The 27,739-nt window shown below is 37.1% G+C and overlaps 1 protein-coding gene across 10 annotated transcripts in view; it reads left to right on the plus strand.

Moving 5' to 3' along the window:
* CEP152 (centrosomal protein 152) overlaps positions 1–27,739 on the plus strand; it is an 87,821-nt gene that overhangs the window by 48,418 nt on the left and 11,664 nt on the right. For 5 of the 10 annotated variants that reach the window (XM_064570506.1, XM_064570505.1, XM_064570507.1 and 2 more), the window contains 10 exons: positions 2,646–2,774; positions 3,367–3,476; positions 4,225–4,353; positions 4,485–4,617; positions 8,931–9,116; positions 10,757–11,038; positions 13,182–13,313; positions 17,617–18,267; positions 21,502–21,643; positions 25,510–25,677. In XM_064570506.1, coding sequence (XP_064426576.1) covers positions 2,646–2,774; positions 3,367–3,476; positions 4,225–4,353; positions 4,485–4,617; positions 8,931–9,116; positions 10,757–11,038; positions 13,182–13,313; positions 17,617–18,267; positions 21,502–21,643; positions 25,510–25,677 — 2,062 coding nt within the window. The remainder of the gene's footprint in view (positions 1–2,645; positions 2,775–3,366; positions 3,477–4,224; positions 4,354–4,484; positions 4,618–8,930; positions 9,117–10,756; positions 11,039–13,181; positions 13,314–17,616; positions 18,268–21,501; positions 21,644–25,509; positions 25,678–27,739) is intronic. The other 5 variants (XM_064570510.1, XM_064570511.1, XM_064570508.1 and 2 more) reach the window with 4 other exon arrangements.

Genomic DNA, 27,739 nt, shown 5'->3' on the forward strand with positions numbered 1-27,739 from the left:
GAGAGTCTGTTGTCTTTGCTTTCATATCATTTGACTATTCAAACAGTGCTGCTCTCTGACATTTCCAGGATCATAAGTGATGAAGATTAGGAGCTTGTCCATATGCAGCACTATGCACTGATTGGGAGTGGACCAAATCCTGTGCTGTTCATTCCAATCGAACAACTGGGCCATTAAGGTAGAATGTAGCAAAGTTCTTAGGAAGATCAGTCTAGCAGTCAGGACCCATATCCACACTTTTTTTTTTATTATTCTGTAATAATAGAATACAGAGGCCTTTCTGTATCTGATACTCAGTAGAGATCATTACCTAACCACGAGCTGTGGTTAAAGCCATACTCTGATTCCAAGATACTTGATAGGCAATGCTCAGTAGCCAGCTCAGAAGGTTCCTAGCCAGAATCTTTTTAGACATAGGAATTAGGAAGATAATGTGAGAATTGGTGTATTACATGTCTTGTTTTCTTGTAGGTAATGTCCTTAGTATTCCAACTCTAAAAGAGGTTTCATTGTAACACTCAAGTGGTCCTTTCCTTTTTCAAGATCTTCCTAAGGGTTTTTGTGCTGATAGGTACAAGTACCTAGTCCTTGTGTGCCTGCGGTGTGATAATATGTCAAAACTGAGTGTAATAGCCGTGAAAACTGTTTTCCCATGTATCAGTATGATGTTATTTTCAATCATTTCATTTCATGGTAATAAAAACTTGCCGGTGGGGAAGGAAGCACAAATGAGTATCATAAACTTTAAAAAGTTGAGGCCAAGTTAAAAAAATGAAAGCCATTCTAATGAGTCAGTAAAATCCTTGAAAGTCTGATTAGTACCCCTACATCTGGAGAGAAGGTAACAATAGGTATTCGTAGCTCTTCTCTTTCTGACTAGAGTAGAAGCAGTGGCTTCTGGGCAATGGGGGCAAGTGAAAGGGGAAAGTCAACAACTGGAGCAGTCTCCCTGTAAAGAAAAGCGAAGGCTCTGAATTGGAAGACTGAACCAGAGCCTTGGTGTTCTGTCACCCCACATGTGAGACGCACATTACCTGCCCAATGAGGAGAATGAATCTTGACATAGGATATTTTTTAGATATTGTGAAAGAGAGCTCAGACTTCAGGTAAATACCTAAACCAACCAGTCAAATGGAGTAGATATTTAAAAAAAAAATCTCTGTGGCCCCCGCAATGAATAAAGAACTCATAAAGGTAGATAAGGAAGACACTCAGAGGTGAGAGGAAAAGGAGAAGTCGTATAAACAGGCAAATCTGGGAAGATGAAAAACAGATGAACAGTGAAGGTATGTAAGAGGTTCTGCTGTGATGACAATGCAAGCAATGCAAATGAAAGCACTTGTTGGCTACCCTTACCCCATCAACTACAGTAATTATTTCAAGACAGCACTGCCATGGAGGCAAAGAGAGTTGGGCAGATTCTCTCAGACTGTCTGACAGTGTACATTGGCATGACCTTGTGGGAAACAATTTGCCAAAGTCTGTCATGAGCCTTAAAAATTGTACCTGTTGAATAAAATACAGATCTATGAGTTAATACTGATTATACAAACAAATAAGTACAGAAATAGAATAGATGCTAAACTTACTGGATGTGAGATAAAAAATAGAATATTTGCATAGTCTCAAAGTATCCCCTCATAAGCTTCTTATTCCTAATAAGTAGAAAAATTGTGACTTTACAGTGAAGGTGCCTGCAGACACCACCTTCATTTATTGATCATCATCAGTGATGACACACATTGATATCATGTGTTTCCTGAAGAGTACACACATCACTTCTGTGGCATTCATGCCAAAAAATGGATGCCTGGGTGATAGACATTGGGGAGGGTATGTGCTATGGTGAGCGCTGTGAAATGTGTGAGACTGTTGAATCACAGACCTGTACCTCTGAAACAAATAATACATTATATGTTAAAAAAAAAAAAAAAGATCGTAGGAAGGGAAAAATGAAGGGGGGGGAATTGGAGGGGGAGACGAACCATGAGAGACTATGGACTCTGAAAAACAAACTGAGGGTTCTAGAGGGGAGAGGTGTGGGGGGATGGGTTAGCCTGGTGATGGGTATTAAAGAGGGCACGTTCTGCATGGAGCACTGGGTATTATACGCAAACAATGAATCATGGAACCGTACATCAGAAACTAATGATGTAATGTATGGTGATTAACATAACAAAATAAAATATATATAAAAAAAGGATGACCTGAATTTAATAATGAAGTAATATCAAAGAAACCCAAATTGAAAGACATCTTACAAAATAACTAGTTGACACTTTTTAAAAAAAGTCATAGGTTTGAAAGACAAAGACTGAACTGTCTAGATTGAAGGAGACTAATGAGACATGACAACTAAATGCAATGTGGAATTGTTGATTGGATCCTGAACTAGAAAAAGGATGTGAGAAGAAGATTGGAGAATTTTGTATGGGGTCCGTAGATTAGTTAGTAGTACTGTATCCTCGTTAATTTCTTGGTTCTGGTCATTGTACTATGGTTATATTTGGGGGCGGTGATAAAAGTTATATGGAAATTATTTGCACTGTTTTTGCAATTTCTTCGTAAGTATGAAATTAGTTCAAAAGCAGAACTTGGAATTTTTTAAAAACCTGAAAAACTTTTGATTTCTTTTTAACATTTAGACTAAAATAGAGACTTCAGAAAACCTAACTAATCAATTATGGCCTGGCTCTTCTACTTCTGATACCATTGTCAAAGATGACATTCTGCAACTTAAAAATGAAATTCACGTTTTACAACAACAAAATCAGGTGATTAAAAAAGTTTCCTATATTTTGTGAGAATTTTTATGACCTCACTAAATTCAAAGGATATAACAGACTTTTCAAAAATCCAGAGGCGATGTGATTTAGTAGACAGCTTTATTAGTAGGTGAATAAGGATTCCAGTCATTTCCCTTTATTGGTCATGAGATAGTAGTTTCATCAGAAGGTAAATTAGTATAATTCCAGTTTCCTGTCTATAGAGAAACATGGCTACTAGAGGTGTTCTTCTCTTGACCAAAAAGTTAAACCTTGTTTATTTATATAGCTGTGATGATTATTAGATTCTAAGACTTATTTTTAGACATCAGTTAGCTAATACTTCTCTGGTTAAATGTTTTCATTCCATATGGTTCAAAATGAATTCAAAATTTTAAGTCTTAATGCTATCAGAAAGCTACTTGTCAAATAAATGAATCTATACTCTTCCAAGGCTTAAAGAGACTTTGTAGAATTATGAAAATGATACATAAATGTTACAGGGTAGAGATAAAGCACAGAGGATATTAAAAGATAAGATTGGACTAATCAGTGAAAATAATGTTTATTTCCTCTAACTACTTTATTCTTTTGTATCTAGGAACTTAAAAAAACTGAAGAAAAACTGAGAAATACAAATCAAGACTTATGTAGTCAGATGAGACAAATGGTACAAGATTTTGACCGTGATAAACAGGAGGCTGTGGATAGGTAAAGTCTATATAGAGGTCTAATGCCTGCCTCCACCTTCCATCCCCCATGCCCCCATGCTAAAAAAAAAAAAGATTCAAGAGAAGTTATGGAGTGAACCCTCCCTGCTGAGATCTTCGACTGAAGAAGAGGAGTCCCTGGCTTCTCAAATTAGAATTCGGAACCCATTTTCCATGGGAATGATGTTATGTAGTGGGTCAGGTTCTATAGCACCATCAAAACTGTAGTTCATTGAAATAGTATAGCTTTATGGTTTTTATAGGCTGTCTGGGAAACTATTCTTTATAAGGAAGAAGTCTGTGGGAGGGAGTATGTCTTCCAAATACCAAATCATAAACTTGGAAACAGATTTTTGGAACATAACTTACTTGTGAGTTGGGTACTGTTAGTATTTATGTTTAATATAGATACTTTGGAATTTTGGAACTATACCCTATTATTTCAATTAATTTTTTGTAAACAGTCCTCAACCAAAGACTATTACCTGAAGGACTGGAGCATTCTCATATCCAAGTTTCTAATTTTTCTCTAGAAACATTTGAAGAAAATTTTGAAGATTCTTTAAGCTCATCCACTGGGAATTATTACCACTTTTGGTTGGGGAAAACCAACCTGACCTTAATTACAATTTGCATCAGAGGTTGGAAGTGGGTAGGGAAGGAAGAAAAAGAAACCAGTTACTTCATCTTGGTGTTTCTACTAACGCTGGGTACTGCCATAGATTCTATTGTCCGCTCTCTGTTTCTAGGTGTGAGAGGACTTACCAGCAGCACCATGAAGCCATGAAAGCCCAGATACGGGAAAGCCTGTTAGCAAAGCATGCTTTGGAGAAGCAGCAGCTCTTTGAAGTTTATGAGGGGGCTCGCCTGCAACTTAGGTGAGAATGAGAGTTAGCTGCCCTTTAAGCTGTAGAGACAGTATTCTCCTGTTCCGTAGTTGAGAGGGAAATTGTTTTGCAACTCTTGTATTGTTCTGCGGTCATTTAGTTGCCGGTGTTGTGTATCCAAGGTCTGACTTAGATAAGACGAATAAGGAGATGGCTGCCGTGCAAGAATGTTACCTGCAAGTGTGCAGAGAGAAGGATGGTCTGGAGTCGGCTCTCAGGAAGACCACTGAAAAGGAGCAACAGGCTCAGGAGAAGGTACGGGACAAGCTCATGTTGTCTTTGCTCCATCTCATTCCTCTGGCCTCATTGCTGTCATGGAAACCAGTCCACTTGTTCTCTTGTGACCTGGAAACGCCATACGGAGAAGTCTCTTTACTTTTGGCTGTATCACACCAATACAGCTCACAAAATATAGTAAATATTGAGATGATTATTAAAACATGAGTAGAAAATGGAATACATATAGGAGAAATGGATTCTTCCTTATATATTTATCCTAAGAGGCAAAACAGATTCTAAGAATAAAAAAATAAACAAGAGTGGCCCCAAGTCACTGTGAGTCTGAAACCCAGGGATCCTTGTTTTGCAATTATTTGTTGGCTGCAGGCAAACCTACCTAGTCCTGTGAGCACTGCACAAAAGATTCCCTCAGACACATTTTCCTCTGACCCACTTCTCTCTCAGTACCTAAGTATCATTTTCTTCTTCTGGGGAGAAGGGCAAGAATTTGAACTTGGGACTTATGACAGGGAAGGTGGTGATATGGAGCTACAGAGAGCAAAGTCACACTGTTAGTGTGACCCGATCTTTCGGGGAAGTTCTCACTTTTAGGGAAGCCGGAGGGGCTGCTCTACTCCCTCCTCCTGCCTGAATCTTCCAAGTTGCCATTGGTGAGTGTCCAGGAGTAAAATCACACATAAACAGTCGCCCCTCTTTTCTTCCCTGTTCTGGCCAGAGTCTCATCCAGACGCACGTCTGACTCTCCCTTCCACTTTGGACCAGCCTACAGACCACAATTTGAAAGCCACCTGCGTCAAGATTAGGAAATATTTTTAAAGGCTTGAGTAAATGTTCTATACAGAGGTTTTCTGAACAAAGTTACATTAAAGCAGGCTATTGCTACTACAGACTTAAAAAGAATTAGTAAAGAGCAGGTGAGGAATTAATTTAGCTCATTTAATATTTTGATTATTTTTGAATAGATTAGTATGGTAAAAAACATGCCATGTGTACATTATCATCTAATGGAAGAAGAACTTCTAAAGGGAGCTATTTTAGTTAGTGCTGGCAATATAAAAGTTAGAAGGGTTATTAAATTACTTAGAAATTAAGGACTTAGCTTTCAGTAATGTTTAAAAAAATTAAAATAGGGAGAAGATCTCTACTGTGATTCTTTCTTTTTAAATATATAAATTGACAAAGAACAGAAGAACGATTCTCAGGTGCCTGGGTGGCTCAGTTGTTAAGCTTCTGCCTTTGGCTCAGGTCATGATCCCAGGGTCCTGGGATCGAGCCCCGCATTGGACTCCCTGCTCCGCGGGAAGCCTGCTTCTCCCTTTCCCATTCCCCCTGCTTGTGTTCCCTCTCTCTGTCTCTCTCTCTCTGTGTCAAAAAATAAATAAAATCTTAAAAAAAAAAAAAATTCTATCAAAGAGGTCATTCTTTTCAGGAATATATTTTCTGGTACTTTTAAAAGAATCAATTTAGCTATAAAATTGGATCTCATATAATCAGTCACTTGCAGTTAACAGCACATACAATATTGGCTCATGAATGCTTGTGCAGGGGCGCAAGGAAGGAATGTTAAAACTGCTATTTGGCCCTTCCAAAAAAACTTACAGGTTAAATTTTTTTCTTTAAAAATTTCAAATTGTCGTACAGTGAAATTGACTCTTCATTTGGTGTAGAGTTCTATACATTTTTAACACAGGATTTAGCACATGAATAGAGTGATGAGGGTACAGAAGACTTATGGCCCTGCAAGACTGCCTTGTGCTAGTTATAATCACCCCTACTGAGAGGGCCCGAGTACTTACCACACTAGAAGTATAATTCCTTCCCTCTCTGGGAACACTTTAGTTTTTTATTTAGATTTACATAAACCCATTATAAAACTTAGTCATAACAGAACCAGTCAGAACAGAACTTTAAGAGAATTTATTAATCTCTTGATATCCTCCAGAGGTAGGCAGAGATATACCAATCTGTCTTCCTAGGAAATGTTTCATACTCACACCATGGAAGAATCTTACTACACTCAAGCAAGCTAGGGAACTTCAGGGTAGCCCTTCTGTGCAGAACGTAAGCCATTCTCCCTGCAGTTGGCTTTCAGGTCAGTAACTTAGTCTGGATACAGAATTTATAAGATAGGTAACCCCAAGAGCCCTAGGATGTATTTTCCTGTTCCATATGTGTTCTTTTCTGAGACACTTATTGAGTCAGGCTGTGGGTTAAGTAGGAGCTCAATTCCAAGTTTTAAAACTTTTATTAACAGAACTTCCCTCACCTGTTAGCCTGGCTTGTTCAGAGAATGGGAAAAACATCATACACACAGAACCCTTCAGACTGTGTAGTAATCATTGGAGGTCATGAATTTGCAGACAAGACAAAGGTGGGCAGTATTCCCATTCATAATGTCATTTCTATATACCTTAAGACTCATTTATACAACTGTAATACATGCTAAGTCAGGCCTTAGAAGTTAGAGTTCGTTTGCTGTCTGGGACATACAAATCAAGTTTAAATGTTTTAAAGCCGTCCAAAAATTTACTTCCCTTTAATGATAAAACTTAAAAATTAGATATTCCTGTAGTATGGTCAAATGGCAGATCCCTGTGCTCAATAAATCTATTACTTTACTTCTGTCAAGAGAGGGAAGCTAGGTTTTCCTCGCTGTGGTAGATTGCAAAAATGGCCACACGTTCTTCCTGTCAGTGAATGCACGCAGTATTATTGTAGTGTGACTTTGTAGCTATTCTCAGTAAGAGGTGGTCTGTTTCATGACAAACTTTGGCCAATGGGACATTAGTATATGCAAAAAGAGCCTTAAAAAGCATTTATGCATTGGGGCTTACAAGCTTGATGATCTGAGGAATGCTGTGACCACCACCATGTGAATGATCTGGGTTAACCTGCTGGGTGATGAAACATGTGACCAAGTCATCTGTCTATCCAGACATCAAGCTAACCCCCAGACATGTGAGTGAGGCCGTCTTAGACCGTATAACCTCAACTGCCTGCAGAGATCAGCTGTGTTGACTTAGGTCAGAACCACCACCCAGCTGACCCAGAGAATCATGAGACATAATAGATGTTTGCTGTTTTAGTTTAGTTTTGTTAAATTTTGGCTGGCTTATTATGTAGAAAAGCTGATCTATGCACAAACATACAAATACACAGAAAATTGGTAGCAGTTTTCTGCTGTGAGTCAACAGGAAGTGTAGATACATACGGAACCAACTCCTGAAGGATAGATATACACAAGACAATTTGAGGATTCCTTCTAAAGTCAACAAAAAATAACAACGATATACGATGTAAGCCTGGACAACATTCTCAGCCATGTGATTGAGACTGTCCTATAGCGTTAGTACAACTATAGTTTCCATGACCTGATTGTGAGGAAATGGGTCCTTTAGTCACCAGAGAGTTTCTGAAATCGCACAACACTGAACAAAACTAGGTGGCATCTTTTTGGCACATGCTATTGGTGGAGAGGAATCAGATGGCGATTCAGACCAAAATAAGCCAGGTCAGGTGTGAGCCAGAAAAAACCCAGACAACCAGGTAGTCATGAATCAGAACTAATGGAAAAGAGACACCGAGCACAAGCTCTGTTGCTGCCTGGCAAAAGGTATGTGAAGTGTATACTTCTCTGGCATTGTATTTTGTGGGCTTCAGTGGCATCTCAGTGGAATGTCCAGAGAACCATTTAAAAAAATTTCAAATGGGAACTGTTACCGGCCATTTTGATCCCCGAGTAGAGCTTTATTGGAGTTTTTCGATCAACTGGATTCCTAGAGTAAATAGAGAATGTTATATTAATACTTCAAATTATTAAATTTTATCTGACGCTTGACAGTTACTATCTGATAATACTTCAGCTAGTTTTGATAAAAGTTTTTGTCTTTGGTAATGAAAAAAATATACCAATCTGAATTTATTACAGGAGGCATAATTTTTAAGATAGACCAATAATTTTTGGCTTGCATCTGAATACAAGTCTTTCAGAAGTATATGGTTTTTTTCTGGGCTATGATATCTAATGGGTCCCATGATGGGTGGGGTGTAAACATAAATGTCAGTTTCACTTTTTAAAAAGTTGGTCTTCTGGGAATATATTTATTGAATAGATGCTTTTTCTTTTAATATAGCCATCTCTAAATTTTTTATCCAGTATTTGAGATCTAAGGTCTTTACAAGACAGTTTATTAAGCTGATTGAGTTAGCATGTAGGAAGATCATTTGTCTTTGTTGCTGCTATTACATGCATGTAACCATTATTTCGTATATTTGACTTGGAGAATATTAGTGTTATACAGAGATATTTACTTGAATTTTGTTTAAAGAGACAGCTATTGGAGGAAAGAGAAGAATATGTAAGCAAACTGCAGGTGGAACTTGAAGAAAAGTACCAAGATATCCTTATGTTGGAAAAGAACAAGTGGCTGAAAGAACAAGAAACTGATATTAAGCAGCAGGTTGAAAATGAAGTGATGTTAGCCAAATCACACTGGGATGAGGAACAGAAAGAGGTGTGGGTTAAAATTTCTTTCTAGTCACCATGTTTAAAAAATGTAGTATTAACTGTTGAGAGATAGTTCTTCCTGAAGAGACGTAGTTTTTAATTGCCAAGTACTTACATAATCATTTATTTCGCATCTCAGAATTGGGCTTTTGACAGCTCAGCTTACACTAGTTTTTTTTATTTTTTTTAATTCTCCCCCACCGCCTCCCCTCCCCCCCACCCCTTGACTCTTCAACCCAATTCAGGATATAATGGTTTTTGGAGGAGCACTTTTTTGAATCCTCAAAATGAAACCCACATCTAGTTTCATATTGTGGAATGATTCAGATAACTCCAGACCAATCTGGACCAAGACCAAGAAAGAAGTAATGATTGGGCAGGCTCAGAAGCTCAAAACATTACCTCTGTTACCTAAGTAGCAAATGAGATTGCTAGTAGTTTTCTAGAAAATTTAGAACCAAATTATGATCTTGAAAACTTAGTTGGAAGTGAAATAAATTTTCACGCTTATTGAAAGGAGATTCTTTTATCCACAAGATTGCTATTAACTGGAGTTGGGACCACCTAAAGGTGGACTAGTAGACCATTGTCCTGTTTTTCAGACTTCCCTGCTTTCCATCCCCCACCCCCCACCCCCGAAAGCAATTCATTAGTCTAGTGCTGGCACCTGAAATTCTTTTACTCGTCATATTTTAATATAAAAATATATATTCTGGAATATATATATGTGTATATATATATATATATATATATAAAATCTGGATAGCACAAAGCAAATTCTCTATTTTTCCATTGTTGCAAATTGTTTTTTAGTTGAATTTGCTAACCAGTTTTACCAGGAGGATGAGTTGGAGAGCTAATGTTTTTGTGAGACTGTAAGGAAAGCATAAACCATTACACAAGGTTGCTATTTCAGATGCAGCAATACAGCCTGGGACTGTGGTAGCCAGGGAAGCAGTTTGAGAACTCTGGATACCCAGAAGGTGGAAAACAGGAAAAGGGCAAAGCTTGCTTTTCAGGAAAAGCCCACTGTTTCACAGTTTTGCCTAAGACTGACTGTGTTTGGATCCATCCCAGTACTCTGTTGAAAGTAGAATGTTATCATTAAAACATTCTTCTAATAATGCGTCCCCTTCTTGAATGCACAGTTGACTCAGTAGAATTTAATATCATAACAAACAAGATTCTAATGTGTTCAAGTAAGTAAAACTATTTTTTAGATTGTTCAGTTTTAGGTCCATTAAGTAGATTTAACCCAGTGCCTGCTTTGTGGAAAGCCTGGTGTTGATGGAAAAAACACATATTAATAGAAGTTTTCTTCTTTAAAAAAAGGAAAAGAAGAAAAGATTCGTGCCGTCTTTGTAGTGGCAGTGTTAAAGCTTCCGGAAAGTTGCATCTTGAGAGCAAGATAGCCTGACCTTATGCAGTATACTTAGATCCTCCATGTGATTTATGTCACGTATATACACAGTAACTTTCAGGATTTACTTGAGAATATATTTTCATTGACTAAGTTTCTAAATCTCATGTAATTGCTACAACATTGTCTAAATTGTTTTCTAACACAGCTGTGGTTGCTCTTTTGGCTAGCTATTCTAGTTTTGCTTATTTGAATATTTTTTCATGTGATTTTTCTCCTGAAAACAGATCAAACAAGAACTTTTTCAACAGCTTGAAAAGGAGTGGCAGTCTAAGCTGGATCAAACTATAAAGGCCATGAAAAAGAAGACCTCAGATTGTTGCAGCCAAACTGACCAAGTAGCCACCATGGATGTTATTTCCAAGAAAGAGATGGCAATTGTGATAGAAGAACAGAAGCGGAAGATCCGGCAAGATTTAGAGCAAGAGAAGGAGACAGCTATCAGTGGGGGCTTGAAGAAACTTGAGGTTGAGTTAGAACTCAAATACTGTGAAAATATTGCCAAACAGGTAATATTAACGTTTTATTATTGTAAAATTATTGGAACTGCCTATTAATGAAAACCTGTAAAATGGTACCATTGAACTTGTTCATAACTTTATATTTTAAAAATTTTGTGCATTGTAGGGTAGAGAGCCTCTTATGTTGTTACTAAAATTTTCTTCATTATATTTCCTGTCACAAAGCTGTTACTCCCTTGGTTTTTCTGTGTATTCTTTAAGTTTTCAGAATGTTTGCTCCTTTTTCAGTCTAAGCTTTAGGATGCTTGAGGTTAAAGGTGGTAGTTTTATAGCTGAATGAAGCACAATTTCACTATGAATCTTTCGTATCTAATTTTATAGAAAATACTGAAGTAGTTATAAAAAAGCAAACTTAAAGCAAGTAAGATATTTAACAGTGTTTACATTGAGACTTGCAGAGTTGAATCTGCAGGCATGCCCCTTAAATGGGATGTTGTCTGTAAATCCCATATCCTGCCAGAAAGCGGTGCCATTGCCTCCCCGTGGAAGCACTCAGAAAGCTAGCTCACTTTTAACTGGGGCATGTTATTTGGTTTCCAAGAAATGTCATACTGAGAAAAGTATAGCTCTGTATAAATGGAATAAAGAGTTAATATTTTTTTAAATCTGTATTATTACAGTGATTCTTGAATTTTTTGGTTTCAGGATGCCTTTCCACTTTTAAGAACTTAAAGACCCTAAAGAGCTTTTCTCTGTGTGTGTTATATTCTATTTACTGTATTGGAAAATAAATCTGAGAAATTTTTAAAAAACAAGAATACTGAAGCATGCTTGCCATTGGCTGTCAGAGCAGTGAGATATCACATGGCATGTAGCCTCTGGAGCATTGTATTATTCACACATGAAGGAGAGGGAGTGAAAAAAGATAAGGTCTGAATATTATTTTGAAAATAGTCTTGACCTTACAGAGCACCTGGCAGGGTATTTAGTCCCTTAGAGGTCCCTGGACCTTAATACAATATTCTTTATTTTGTATTTACTATTTTAGACCTATTACTTATTATAAACTCTTAATACCTGAAGTAAAGTTTTAAAAAAATATATTCAGCTTTTGATAAAAACTTGGCATTCTGCCTATTTATTAAATTGTTCTGCATGATTTTACAGGGAACCCTTACAGAATGGAAACATAAGCAAATATATGTAATGGTGTCAAGGGCATCTTCAGTCAGTTAAATAATTTCCTGAAATGTTTAAGGTTTGAACAGAGTTCAGAAAATGTTCTGCGGACAAAGAGACATGCTGAAGGGTGCTGCTTTGATGTATATGCCATCACAGATCTTGTAAAGAAAAATAAATAGCATGATGTAGTAGAAAGGAAATATTCATAATAACTTTTTAAGGAATATAAATTTCTATAGAAGCTTTATCTTTTCCCCATATTTTTAACTCCCTGGAATTTACCTGCAAATATATTTAGCATTTTACAAAACAATTCAGCCCCTTATGTCAGCTTTGGTTTTGTATGTTTGTATGGATATAGGTATGTGTGTGTCTGTGTGTATTTCAAAATAAGGAAAGATTATTTAATAAATTATCTTGTGGTAACCTGTGACAGTTTTATAACCAGATAGCCCTCATAATTCATCCAGTCTTACATTTTTGCCTGAATTGATGTATCCCCCCTCATTCTTTAGTTGCAAGCTCAGGATAGACAGCAAGAAAACTTGCTCGGTACTAGGCTATAAACTATATTGGTGCATGCTGGCATGTGTTAATGTGTTTATATGTAAGGCATGAGGACTGTGGATATGGTGGGTGTACTGACTGGACAGCAGCTGACCCCAAGCAGCATTCCTGCATGTCTTCTCCTTTTCCCTAAGAGAAAAAGAAGTTTGTTGGAAATGGCAATTGGTACTTTGTATGAAGCTTTCCAATAATAGTATTGGCCATCAAACATTTATAGATTCCTGCTTCCTGTGGTGACATTTGCATGGGACAGCATGGGAAGTTTCGAACAGAAGGATTAGAATCTACTGTTTGGGGTAAGGTGGAGTCCTAGAAGTCATTGTAACTAATGTAGTGCAGTACAATGTGAAATACACATGAAATCGTAGTTGCTATTTGCAAATGGGATCTTTGAAATTTTATATCTCACTTTACCTCTTTCTCTTGCAATATCCAATTGCAGGTAGAAACAGCTGTACAAAATGCTCGTCATCGATGGCTGGAAGAAATGCCTGACCTTGCAGAGTATAAAGCACGTGTAAGAGCAGAACAGAAGAAGTGGGAAGAACAACAAGAAATCACTGTGGCCAGACGGGTAAGCGCTCTCCTGGAAAGAAGCTTCAGGGCAGCCTCTCTCCTGACCTCTCATCTTTGTCCTGGGAATTTGTATCTCCTCACAGTGTTATGGAAGGATTAAATACAATCATACATGTTAAGCATTAGCTCAGAGTCTGGCTGATGATGTCTGTTCTCATCATCAGGATGTTGAGGGAGAAAGAATGTATTTTAGGGTCTTGAAACTCTCATAATCAGGAGGGTAACCTTAACTGTGAAACTAAATCCCGTTTGATCTTGCCCTATCTTTAGGAGGAATTCAGAACAGGTGTTTATCTGTTTATTAATAGCTGTACAGTATCCTTTTACTTGCTTTGTTTTCTGTGCTCTGTCAGTAGTCTTACAATCTTGGAAAATAGCCAACTCTCCTTTCCAGATATGTTGTTTGACCAGAAACAAAATCATTTGCATTCTCCCAATTTATTAGAGTAAACCAATTCTAATCAGAATGCCAATAAACTGAACATGGTTTAGAAATTTGACACAATAATACTAAAATTTACTTGGAAAGGACTAGAAATTTTTTAAATGTTCTGGAAAAGAAATAGTAGTCCAGCCCTAACACATAATAGAATATGTTGGAAAGTGACAATTCAGTGTTGAGTCACAAAAGAGAATTCTTTTTCATTCTGTATTATACAGACTTAGAGATAGAACCAACTATGAATAAAAGCTTAATTGTTTCAAAACAAGGGGATAAGGAATTATTCCATAATAAATAGTCTTATGATAGCCAGATAGCACTTTGGGAAAATTAAGGTTACCCACGCATGCATCACAATAAAGGCTAAGTTGATTAAGAAGTTAAACATTTTTAGGGCAATCCTCTCAGGTCCCCTCTCTCTTCGGGAGCTTTGTACCATCGCTCAATAGACTTTGCTTTACTATCACTCAATACATTTTGCTTTGCTGCCCATTAAAAAAAAGAAAAAGAAGCTAAACATTTTTCAATGAACATATAGAAAAAAGAAATTGAATATTTCAGATCTGTACCATAATTCAATTTTGGGACAACAGACATAGTAGCAAAGATAAAGAGGATAAAATAGGTACAAACATTTAAAACATCTTTGCTTTTGTAATTAAAAACAGTGACAGGATAAGAATAAGGAAAATAGATGAATTAAGCATGAGAAACGTTAATACTAATATACAATAAGAAAAACAATACAAACTTATAAGAAAAACAAGAATCTGAGGATAAGTACACCAGAATATGGACATACAGTCTTCACAAAAAGTCAAAATAACAAACTTTGGGTGCTATTTTATGCCATATGTCTACATTCTCTCTTAATTGTAATACAAAAAATATAATAGATCGCAGTGCCAAGTATATACTGTTCTCCCAATATTACAACCATTTTGGAAAATAATGTGTGTAACAGACATTGTAAATCATTCATATGTCATGTTCATAATCTTATTCCACAGATCACTTAAGGAAATAATTCAGCAAGAATAAGCTATTTTAACGTTTTTCTTAAGTTGTGTGATAGTACGCAGGTGTTCATTGCATTATTCTCTATACTTTTTAGTATGCTGACATATTTCAAGAAGAAATTTAAGAGGGAGAGAGAAAGGAAATAATGTGATGATGTGCATGTGTCTCAGAGCTCAGAAGTCAAGAATAATAAAGTTGGGTAGAATGTAGAAAATAAAGTAGTCAAGAGATCTTTCCCTAAGGTCACAGAAGACCCGAATGTATGGGAATGCAGAAATAGAGAAATGAGAGGACATTGTGTTGCTTCTCAAACTTTAGCAGGCATGAGATGCCCCTGGAGGGTTCGTTAAACAATTCCTGGGCTCTTTTCCTAGAGATTCTGATTTGGTGGGCCTAGAGTGAATCCTGAGAATTTGCATTTCTAACAGACTCCTAGGTGATGTGACACTGCTGGTTTTTAGAGCACACTTGGGTGTGAGTAGCACTATTCTAAATAATTATTCAGCCACAAAACATAAGTTAACCTCTTGTGGATCCTTCCTCCAAACCAAAGAAGGTGAGCAAGGGCTACTTTCATAGCATTGGCTGGAGGGTTCTTGTAAGATTAGAGTGATCCATCAAGATCTAAAAAAAAAATTTTTTTTTTAAAGGTTTTATTATTTGACAGAAAGATAGCCAGAGAGGGAACACAAGTAGGGGGAGTGGGAGAGGGAGAAGCGGGCTTCCCGTGGAGCAGGGAGCCTGATGCGGGGCTCGATCCCAGGGCTCTGGGATCATGACCTGAGCTGAAGGCAGACGCTTAACGACTGAGCCACCCAGGCGCCCCAAGATCTATAAAAATTTAAAGCTAGTTTGTCCAGAGTCCAGAGTTGTCAAGTTGGTTCAGTGGTTCCTAAATTTAGCTGCACATTAAAAAAACTTGATCTTTTAAAAAATACTGTTGCCTGGCTCCCATCCCCCAGTCTTTATGTTTTAATGGTACAGGGTGTGGCCTGGGTATTAGGATTTTTAAAGGCTTCTCAGGTGATCTAATGTGTGGCAACTATCAGGAAACCCCTGAGTTGCTTAATGCTGTCAAATTTGCTTTGCACAACTTCGTGTGAGAGGATGCACACTTTTGGTGAGATCAGCAGTTCATCCAAATTCCATGGGATCTGCCACCTCCACCAAGTCACCTGGTAATGATTTTCAGGCATCCACTGTGACAAGACTGCTTTCCCTAACAGCACTCTTTAAACATGTTTCACATCACTACTGAATTATTCTGCTGGTAGCAAAAGAATTTTGCTGTGAATTCTTTTGTAAAGCTCATCTTAGATGGTGGGTTCCCTCAGTAGATTTAAAATACAATTAAAAAATTTTGATGTATGTGTAACTATTCAGGAATACATCATTGAATAAAGGTGTATAACATGTTTAAGAATTTTTTAGTTGAAGGTGTTTGCTAAGATTATATAATACCTGAAAATTTGGGAAACAGATACCTTTTTATTACAACATCCAGAGCATATATATAGATAGTATTGATTACTAGCAATCACCACTGTCCAGGCCAAGCTTTTGGAGATGCCCGCTTGTTTTAACACTTATATCCTTGTGACTTTTTTGAATTTATAAAAGAGACTCAAGGTCATTATCTAATTTGCACCTTATGTAGATGAAGACACTAAGTACAAAAGAGATTAAGTGACTTTTCTAAGGCCATACAGCCAAAAGTAATAACTACATAACATGTATTGAGTCCTTATCTGCCAGGCTCTGGACTAAGTGCTTTAAATGGATTTTTTTTTCGTTTGTCATTTATTCCTAACAAAATTCTATCGGGTAAGCATTATAATTGTCCCCATTTTATAGCTGAGGACCCTGAGGCTCAAAGAAATTGAGGAATGGGCGTGTGGTCCCAGAGCTGGTCGGTTTACTGCAGGAGTTTGTCCCCAGAGCCTGCTCTGTTAAGCACTGTGCAAGGCTGCCTCAGCAGTCAAAGGTGGGGTTAGAGCTAAGCCTCGGTTTTTTGGTTCCCTGGGGCCTTTTGGTTATGTACTATTACTGTCTGTGATCTGCCAGCCTTGTTGTTCTGTCATAAAAGAAAATTAGATTAATGAGAAAATGACTTTTTCTGTTTGGTATTATCATTTAATGAACTGTGCTAACCACTGTGCTTCCAGTAAAATGCAATTATGTTTGTCAGCAAGTTGTGCAGGTGTGTGTTATATTTCTAAGTAATAGTAAGATTTCTTTATGAGGCTGCTTTTGCTTCATGTAAAAGATACTTCATTTGTCGTGGGCTTGGGTAAAATTTGAGGCTACATCTGTGTAAAACTAATATGAATTTTTTTCGAAGGTAATTTTGGGTAACTGTATAGTTACATATTTTGGGGGTCAGTTTAAATTTCTAGTTCTTCAAGAAACTGGTGTTTTTTATTTTTTTTTTAATTTTTAATTTTTTTTTTTTTGTAAAAACTGGTATTTTTTTAATAACATAGGACATAAAATATTAGGTCATTTAAAATGAAAGAAAGGGGGGCACCTGGGTGGCTCAGTCCATTTAGCATCTGCCTTGGGCTCGGGTCATGATCTCAGGGTCCTGGGATAGAGCCCCACATTGGGCTCTCTGCTCAGCAGGGAGTCTGCTTCTCCCTCTCCATCTGTCCCTCCCCCTGCTCGTTCTTTCTCAAATAAATAAATGAAGTCTTTAAAAAAATAAATTAAGGAAAGGATCTTTGAGTATAGTATGAATATATTGTAGTACCAGTGTCTTATCCCAAATAGTTACTTTAGTTTAATTTTTTAATTAATGAGATCATAAAGAATTTTAAATGTACATTGTTACGTCTTTTAGATATCATTTGCTATTTCTGAAGCTAAAGAGAAATGGAAAAGCGAGCTTGAAAATATGAAGAAAAATGGAATACCTGGAAAAGAATTGGAAGAGAAGATTTATTCTCTTCAGAGAGAGCTTGAGTTAAAGAACGAGGAAGTCCCTGTGGTTGTCAGGGCTGAGCTGGCGAAGGCCCGGAATGAATGGAACAAAGAAAAGCAAGAAGAAATCCACAGAATTCAAGAACAAAATGAGCAAGATTACCGGCAATTTTTAGATGATCACCGAAATAAAATTAATGAGGTGCTTGCGGCAGCTAAAGAAGACTTTGTGAAACAAAAAACTGAACTACTTCTTCAGAAGGAGACAGAATTGCAAACATGTCTAGACCAGAGTCGTAGAGAATGGGCTACGCAGGAAGCCAGGCGGATCCAACTGGAAATCTATCAGTATGAGGAAGACATCCTCACTGTACTTGAATTTCTCTTGAAGGACACCCACAAGGAACATGTCAGTGGTTCAGAGAACAAGCAGCTCTTAGAACTCGTGTCATCTTGTTCTTCAAAATGGGTGTCTGCCCAATATTTTGAAAAACTAAAGGCCTGCATACAGAAAGCCTTTCAAGATATCCTCTCCCTAGCTATAGAAAATGCCAACTCCGAGTTGGAAAAGGTATGTTCCTGATAAGTGAAACGCACTATTAATAAACATCAAAGATGATTGTAGAAGTCGCATAAGGTCATTTTTCCTTTCTTCATTTTACAGTTTAATAGACGTAAAACTTGAGTTTTTACCAGTGGTTTAACAACTTTTTGTAGTGAATCCAAAGGATTTCATTTCTTTTTGCCAAAAAAACTTTGCTTCTTCATGGTGCCACAAATATGAGGCAGAGCTTTTAGGCTCTAGACCTCTTTTTCCTAAAAAATATACGCTGTTCTTTGTAAGGGCCTGAGCTTTGAGAAACTGAATAACTCTCATTCCTATTTTTGTTTTTTGGGCATGACCACTTCAAGAAATATGCATCGTATTAAACTAGGGTTTCTTAAGAGCTTCTAAAGAGTTTGGAAGCCTATTTCTTGCCCTCAAGGAATTTATCTCACAAAGGCAAAAAATGCCAACCAAGTGCAAAAAATATTGTTGTAGAACAAGCAAATAGAAGTATGGCTCACTCAAACAAAACTCTGAAGCCCAGTTTTGTTGGTCTACTATATATATCTGTGCATGTAGAATGAGTTAATGGTATTCTTTTAGTTGTCTGAATAGTCTCTGACACCAGCTTTTAGTTTTGGTGGAAGATTGAAGAAATGAGATATGCGTGAAAAATCCAGAATGATATGTAGGCATTGTGATCAGCCAATTTCAACATTTGGAATTAGAGGTAGAAAAGAAAATGCCAATATTACAAGGTTTGAGAAGAGACATAAGAGTTAAGTTTCATTAAGATATCATGATTAACGATTTTCAAGGCCAGGATTGAACATTTGGTATTAATACTTATTGGAAATTTACGAGCTGGTAAAAAAAAATCTGAGTTCCAGTCCCACGCTTGAGGATAACTAGTCTGTTACCTGTGTAGTCATGTATTATAATTGCTTATCTGAAAAAGAAAGTACAAATCTCTCGCCTAATTCCTTGGGTTTTGTAGGATATGAATGACACAGCTTGGCCTTTCTCCCTCCTGTGTTTGAGATAGTACAGAATTTTAGATCCAAAAGTTACCTGAAAGATCAGTCTAGCCCATCCCAGTTCACCCCAGTTGATACCATTATTCCGATTTCAAAAGATGTGAAAGCAATCAGTTAAGAGTTGTTTTCAATGTAAAAACAACTGGGCAGGATCACTTCCCATGAATGATGCTTGTAATACTTAATTGAAAATTTTTGGAAAAAATAATTAAGAATTATTTATAGTGAGTTTTAAGCATGAGCAGTGATGGGAAACATGGGAAACATGGGAAAATCATGTTATATGCTTTCACGTTTACTTTCCTGAAAAGGCAATCTCTACTACAAAAATCAGGAAAATGTAACACCTTTCTTCTATTAATATATACTCAATCCTGGGGTCTCTGTGTAGGGTTTCTGATTGTGCTAGCAGTGTTGAGATCATCTGGATGACTTAATGTAGCTCACATGTCTGTGGAGACAGAATCAAATAATTTGGCTAAGAACTTAGACTTTTATGGCTTTTGTTGGGTGGGATTAGATTCTATTCCTGAGAAAAGGGTGGCTTTGAAATGCCTACTCTGGCATTTGTCATAGAAGAATACTTGATCTTCTGCTGTTTGAACAATCCCAGCTCAGGACCTTGAGGTAAAGCAATGATTGTAACCAGTGATTATAAGTTTGCAATATAGGTGCCATAAATATGAAGAACTATGAATTATAATTGATTAAATTTGTCCTTTTTAGAACTGTTTATAAAAATTAAAGCAGGAAAAAAATGATCAGTATATATAAAACAAGTCCTCATTAAAATACCTTAGATCAAAAATTTTTAAAAATGGACAGGATACAATCAATTGAAAATGTAGTTTCCATGAAAATGAATGCCTTATTGGAATACATTAATACAACAGGTCATGATGGAAAAAAGAAAACAAAAATATCAATGGGAGCAGAATTTTCGAACAAATTTAAGGATGCATGTTCTGTCTTTTCTTACCACCAAAGTCAAGTTAAAACTAAGACAAGAAGGTTGTTGCTCTTGCTTTTCTTGTCATCTTGGCTTTTCTCCAGTTTTAAGTAGCAACTGGAAACCTTGGCTACCTTAGAGTTCAACTTTTATTACTCCCTTTGGCCTCAGCCTCATATCCCCTTGATTGCCTGGAGTTTCCATTTTCTTTATAACTGCTGACTTCTGCTTCTGATGCACATTGTAAGTAGGTTTTCCAATAGCCAGTTAAGAGTTTCTTATAATCAAAATCAAGGCTTCTAGAATCAAGCTGATATGTGGGTTTTAAGTAATTAAACAAGGCAACTTTTTCAAGATCACCTGTTCTGTTCCTTTGGGATTTGGTAGTTGTCTAGAATCTGAAAACACAGCCGCCTGGGTGGCTCAGTCAGTTGAGTGTCTGCCTTCAGCTTGGGTCGAGATCCCGGGGTCCTGGGATCGAGTCCCGCATCAGGCTCCCTGCTCCATGGGGAGCCTGCTTCTCCCTCTCCTCCCTGCTCGTGCTCTCTCTCTCACTATCTCTGTCTCTCTGAAATGAATAATTTAAAAAAATTAAAAAAAAAGAATCTGAAAACACTACCTTAAAAGGATGCCTCACCATTAATGAATTTAGTAGCTGTATTGCCGGAACAGGGATAGAATACCGAAAGTGTTCAGTAAATGTTAGTGAAGAAATAGTCTTGTGCAAGATGTTTAGGTTAGCTTCAGTTTCTCTCTCTAACTTTGGAATTCAACTGAACTTCCTTATAAAATGACAGTATATATGAAAGTATTTATAAATGTAACATACTGTATAAATGTAATTTTTAATTTGTGGAAGACAAAAGTTTGATAGTTATAGTTTCTGAGTTTGACCTCTGCTGCAGTAAAAATGTTCTGGATTTTCAAGAACAATTGTGATTTCACATAGTATGTCCTGTGATTTGACCACATAAGCCATTAAAATATCTTAAATTCATATATATGTGTGCAAACTGTAACTCTTATCTGTCTCATAGTTGGCCCACCAGACCTCTGTCAGATAATGTTCTAATTCGAAAATCACGGTCATTGTAGACTAGTTCAGAGTAATGACAGTATTCATGTAACACCCTAAGAAAAATACTGGTGATGGTTTAAGCAAGATTTTTTTCAGGCAGTGTTTTCTTTTTATGTTTTTAATACGAGCATTTTAAATGGAGAATTGTGTAAAGATTTTTACATGGCATTAACTATGCAGATACTCTCTTTCAGAGAAATATGGCCAAGATCTCTAAGGATCCAGCCACAGAGGTCACTGGCAGAGGAGACCCTGGAGTCCTGGCAGTCCATCCTGCACCTACTTTTGGATGCTGTGCTCAGGCCTTGGCCTTGCAAAAAACAGAAGCAGAAGCTGGTAATGGGATTTTATTCCTACTGATCTTTGTTACGTCTGTACTCACAGTTGCAGAGGGTTGCTCTGAGGATAAAAGGAAGTCAAAGATGTGTGCAGCTTTTATGAGTGAATGAGTGGGTAATATTACTCCTACCTAATCTGTGTCTTCTCCCTAGATTTCATTTTGCATTTAGGAGATGGGGATACTTTAGACCCTCTTAATTCTATCCTTTCATGGTCTTCCCTCCACTCATAAGTAGGTCTTATTATAAGGAGAATAATGAGAATTTTAATAGAACAGTCATATTTTTATTCCCTGGCTTTATTGAGAAATCGCGAGTTTCGCATAAAAGAATTGCCAAATAACTGGGACCTTTTTGTTCATCTTATTGAAGCTTATTTCAACCATTTTTTAATGGAAATCTTTCTGATGAAATGTTCTCAGATTTGTGAGTTTCTTGAGGGCAGGAGCAGTGTTTTATCTCTTCCTCTCCGATACATGGCAGAGTGTGAATGGCACATAGTTTGTGTTCCTTGAATATTTGGTAAATTAATAGCTTAATGTTCCCATAATAACTTACAGTTGTTATTATGAAAAAGAATTATTGTATTGTACTGAAGCCCCTTGATGTATTCAGAGCTCACTGAAGAATATTGACTGGGCTTCTATTGCCTAGTCATTGAGAATTCTGAACCAAGAACTGACATATCCTTTATTAGCTCCAATCCTTTTTAAGATACTGATCTCTCACAGCCTGCTCCTTCCCTCCACATACAAACACATACCCAATCTTTCTGTTTCTTCTCTGCTGTGTCTGTTGCAACCTGGGAAAGAACTTTGAATTGCCAGAACAACTCAAATGTACTAGGTTAATAATCTTAGTTTCCACAATTTCTAATTTAGTAAGTAATATTACCAGAATTTTAGAGAATCTCTGCCTTTCCTAAGAAGTCAGTTGACTATTCCTGATCATCCATAGGCCCTTCTTCCTCACTTCTAGATTCTAGGTGGTTGAGAAGCTCTTATTGTTCATTAGGTGTTTAGGAATACTACCTTAATTTGTATTTTGTTTCTTATTTTTCACTGTCATTGTATATCAGTTGTTTTTATTTAGAATAACCAGAGATTTTTTTTTTTTTTTAATTTATGAAGTGGGTAGCAACAAGTTTTAGGTATTATTTGGCTTTGGGAAGTCCTATCAATATGAAAGGAATTTGTTTTTACTTAAGACAAATCAGACTACAAAAGGATTTTTCTTTCTTCAGTCTTTTTTCCCTAAAAACAAACACATTAACCAATTCATTAGGAAGGATTAAATAATCCAAAATATATATTAAGTGCTGTAGTCCTTTAGAATATTACCACCAGAGAGTACCATTGTTAACTATTTGATTATAGTCTTCTAATATCTTACCATTTTTTAAAGTAAGTTAAATGATTATGAGATTCTTGATACATGCAAAGACAATATGTGATGCACATGTAAGTTATGAAGCCTACCACCCAGGAGCCCACTCTTTGACTTAAGACCTAGAGCGTCACCAGGACTGTTGAAGACCCCTGTGTGTTTGACCACAGTCCCATCCCTATAACTTCCTTACAATCCAAGGTAACAAATATTCTGATTTTTAAAAATTATTCTCTTGCTTTTCTTTATGTTTTGACCAAATACAGGTATCCTGAAAAAGCTGCTGTTTTGTCTCCTAATATTATAAAAATGTAATGTAATATTCATCGTAGTCTTTGTAACTTGCTTTTTTCCACTGATATTTGTCTGTGTTAATGCATGTAGCTCTAATTGCTGTGTAGTGTTCCATTCTATGAATATACTATAATTTATTCTCTTGGCAATGGACATTTGCCTGGTTTCTAGTTTTACAACAGTGTCCTAAATGAAAAATATAAATACCATGTATGATACCAGTGTGATGCTTCATTAATTCTTTGATGCCCATGGACATAAAATGGCGCCATTCAGAGGAAACTAAAGTCAGGAAAGAGCTTAGAATAATTCTGCTGAACCAATGATTTTACATCAAATTTTTGGGGACTGGCTTTTGAGCCTGTGCCAATTTGTGTCCCCACTTTATTTTATCAATTATATTAATAGTAATCACCTATTTTTTGTATCACTTTTGATATTATTTAAATTTTACGAATTCCGTATTACTAATAGCAGTAGCTGTTATTTATCGTATGCTGCTCTCTGCCAGGTACTGTGCCACACATATTTTATACATTTGTACCTCCTGATAGTTTTAAATGTTTTTTTCATTTGGAGACAATTTCAAACTTACAGAAAAGTTACAAAAGTAAAAATAGTTGCAAGTAACACTCATCTGTCCTTTACCTAGATACATTTGTTGATAACATTGTATACAGTTTTATGCTCTTCTGTGTGTATGTGTATGTGAACATGTCATTTTCTTTCCTGAACCATTTGAGGATGTTATATACATTGTGCCCTTTTACCCCTAAATACTTCAGTGTGTATTTTCAAAACATAGGAATTTTTTCTTTTATAACCTTGGTATAGTAAATTAAACATTTGATGAAAATACTGTGTCAACCTGTTTGTATTCTAATTTTGTCAATTGACCCAATAATGTCTTTCATTATTTTTCCCCCCCACAGTACAGGAATCTGTCCAGGCTCAGGTAGTACCTTTAAATGTCATGTGTCTTTAGTCTCCTTTAGTCTAGAATATTTCCATAGCCTCTTTTTGACTTTTATGACATTGACATTTTCGAAAGGCTTACTCTCCCCTCTCCCCACCACTCCACCCCACCTCCAGCTTTCGGTAGAACTTCCCTCATTTTGAGTTTGTCTGGTGTTTCTTCATAATGAGATTCAGGTTGCATTTCCTTGGCTGGAACACTGCATAGGTGATGTCTTTGTCACATGTGGAGGTGCACAGTGTCCATTTGTCTTTTATTGGTGAAGTTCATTTGAGCACTTGGTCACGGCGTTGTCCATTTTCTTCAGTGGTTTCCTCCCACCTCACAACTAATAAGCAGTCTGTGGGGAGACACTTCTAAGACCATGAAAATGTCCTTCTCATTAAACATTTCCCTTATATTTAGCAATCATTGATGATGTTTGTCTAATTCAGTCTTTACCATGGTGGTTGCAAAATTATAATTTTTTTGCTCTAGACTTCCCTCTACTTTTACCAGTTGACACTTGGCATGTTGTTATAATCATGAATCCTCCTGTTATTTTGTGTACTCATTTGTTTATTGTTTTGTTTATTTATAAATCTGTCCGTCAATCCATCTACCTATTTACCTATCAACTTAACCTACTTACCCATCTATCCATCCATTCCATTATGGGTAGGATTATTGGTATGGCTCATGAATTCCTCTTTTTTTTTTTTTAATATTATAATTCATTAGTAAACTTCGTGTTCAAATTGCCCCATATTCAGCTACTGGAGCCCTTTCAAACTGGCTCCTTTGTCCTTGTGATGTTCCTGTATTTTTCAGGAATTTCTTTCTGGCATTCATCTTGTAAACACCCTGTTCCAGTACTGGACTTAGCCATTTCTTGAAGATCCTTTGTTCCTTTTAGTGGGGAATGGTATTCAATACTAAGAGCTGAACATCATGTTTCATAGCAATTTTTTAAATGGATGGTATTATTTAATTTTACATAGTAAAGAACTAAGTCTCAGGTTATATAATATACTCTGAGCGACACTGCCAATAAATAGTATAAAGAAGATTTAAACTCCGATCTCTCTCTCTCTCATAAGCATCACATTCTTTTCAGTTGCACTGTTGACTTTCTTTAGTCATGTCACCTGGTTTCCTCCATTCCTCCTTCCTTTTTTAGTTTGTAGTCTAAATTGATATAAAGGTTTGCTATCATTTAATTTTTGCAGATAAGAAAAAGATCCTTGAAATTAAAGATTCATCCTGTGGACACTGCTTCCAAGAACTTGAAAAGGCAAAGCAGGAATGTCAAGATCTGGAAAGAAAACTGGAGAAATGCTGTAGGCATCTTCAGCATTTAGAAAGAAAGCACAAAGCTGTAGTGGAAAAAATTGGAGGTTAGCATTTAAAGTAGCACTACTACCGGTATAAATCTCTTTGATCCTTGAAATGTTCAGATGTGACATTTTAGTTAATGTAGGCACCGATTCTCTTCGAGGATTAACGTAAACTAATTTGGACCTTATTTTTACTGACCAAATTATTATTCCTGAACTACAAAGAGGAAAACTGGAGCTCTGATTAAACGGTCACATTCCCTTCTTCCTTTTTGGATTAAATAGATAGTGCCCAGTATGTGTCAGGCAGTGTTCTAGGCACTAGGGACACAGCAGTGAAGACATTAGACGGAATTCCGGTTCTGCAGTAGATGTGCAAGACTCTGTTTCCTTTTTTCCAAGAAGCTTATCATCAAATGAAGAGACCTAAAAACAGATTAATAAATAGTTGTAGCACTGAGTGCTCCTGGTAGTATGCTCGTGTACACTTGGCAGAAAGGATGTGAGTGAACTCTTCCTCCTATCTGAGTTAAGGAGGGCTTGACTAAGCCTTGAAAGATGAAGGTATTTGCCAAAGAGGACAGCATTCTAGGCAGAGGGGAAAGCTGTGCACGAAGACATATGGGCCTGGTCTGGCATCCTTCCAGTCCATTCTTCACCGTGCTGTCAGGGAGATTATCTGGAAGGGATAGCTTCTGCTATCTTCTCTTGCCCTTCTGCACCAGGGAGGCTACTGGGCTTCTGAGGCCGCTCCCTCTTTCCTTTTACTAGTCACTTATTTCCTGTGCTCTCTACTGTGTGCATTTGAAATACTCAGATTGCTGAGCTGGTCAGGAATTGTACTGCTGGACCTTGCATACAGTTTTGTCACTCTGCCCTACACCTTATCCTTTCATTCTCATTTGGCCTAACTCTTCCTCACCTTTCGGGTTCAACTGAGAAAGATGCCTTATCTGCAGATCCCTCCTTGATTTTCCCGTCTGGGTTATTCAGGCCACTTCTGTGTGGCCCCATAGCACTCTTGGTTCCTACTCTTTTACCATTCTGTATTTAATTTTTTGGTTACTTGCCTGATACCCTTTCCAACCGATACATTCCCTGAGAATGAGGAATATGTCTTATCTTGTTCATCATTGTAGTCATGATGCCCTTTTTTGACTGAATGAAGGGTTGAATGCAAGGGTCCCAAATAATTGTGTGATCCAGAAAAAAACAGATAGGTTCACTTTTTTTCTACATTTTAACTCGATTGCTTGCCTGGACAGCAGTCACCTCCTGGCTCTTTCTGCTTCCAATCTTGTCCCTCCAAGGCTTTCCCCATCAGGCAGCTCCAGTGACCTTTTAAAAAAGTAAATTGGATCATGACACTCTCTTGTTTAAAGTCCTGTGGCTTAGCTGGCCCTCAGTAGGAAATGCAGACACTTTATCTAACATCATCTAAGAAGCCTTTCATGATGCAGCATCTGCCAGCCCCTTAGCCTTGTCTTGCCCCAGCCCTTTTATTCTCTCATAGGGCCAGAGCATGGATTTCATTGTCACTTTTCTCTTGTCTGTTTTCATCTCCATTTACCAAAACATCTTCTTCTCATCCTGATCACATTGCCTGGTTAACTCCTACTCCTCCCTCTTCCGGTGCATTGCTTCCGTAGGGAAGCTTTCCTAACCACCCCAGACTTGGTTAGTTTCTTCTGTTAGACATTACCCACAGCTCTAATGATTTTTCTAACGTTTATCATATCATCCTTGTAATTAATTTTTGTCTGTATTGTCCTTTGGAGTGTAGCCTTGATGATGACAAGGATCAAGTCCTGACCGAGCGCTTAGTGCACAGTACCTGGCCACAAAGCACGCTCAGTAAATACTGTTAACTAAGAGGAACCACCTGCTTCACTCCCACCTATACTGCTTAACAAGTCTGTTAGAGATAGATAATCATTATTCTAAGGCAAGACAGGATTTTAAGAATTTTGAGGTAAAAATTTGAACAACTGTAATGCCCATGGTGATGGCTTCGCTCTTCGGTAGAAGCCAGAAGAGTAAATGAGCTATTTGTAGCTCTTGAGTAATTTGATGGAAATCAAGAATATTTGTTTTACATATAAAATGACAACGGCAGCGAGAT

This window comes from Mirounga angustirostris, unplaced genomic scaffold, assembly GCF_029215605.1.
Source record: "Mirounga angustirostris isolate CCGP_5_RB_7025 unplaced genomic scaffold, mMirAng1.0.hap1 SCAF_9, whole genome shotgun sequence".
Classification (NCBI taxonomy): Eukaryota; Metazoa; Chordata; class Mammalia; order Carnivora; family Phocidae; genus Mirounga; species Mirounga angustirostris.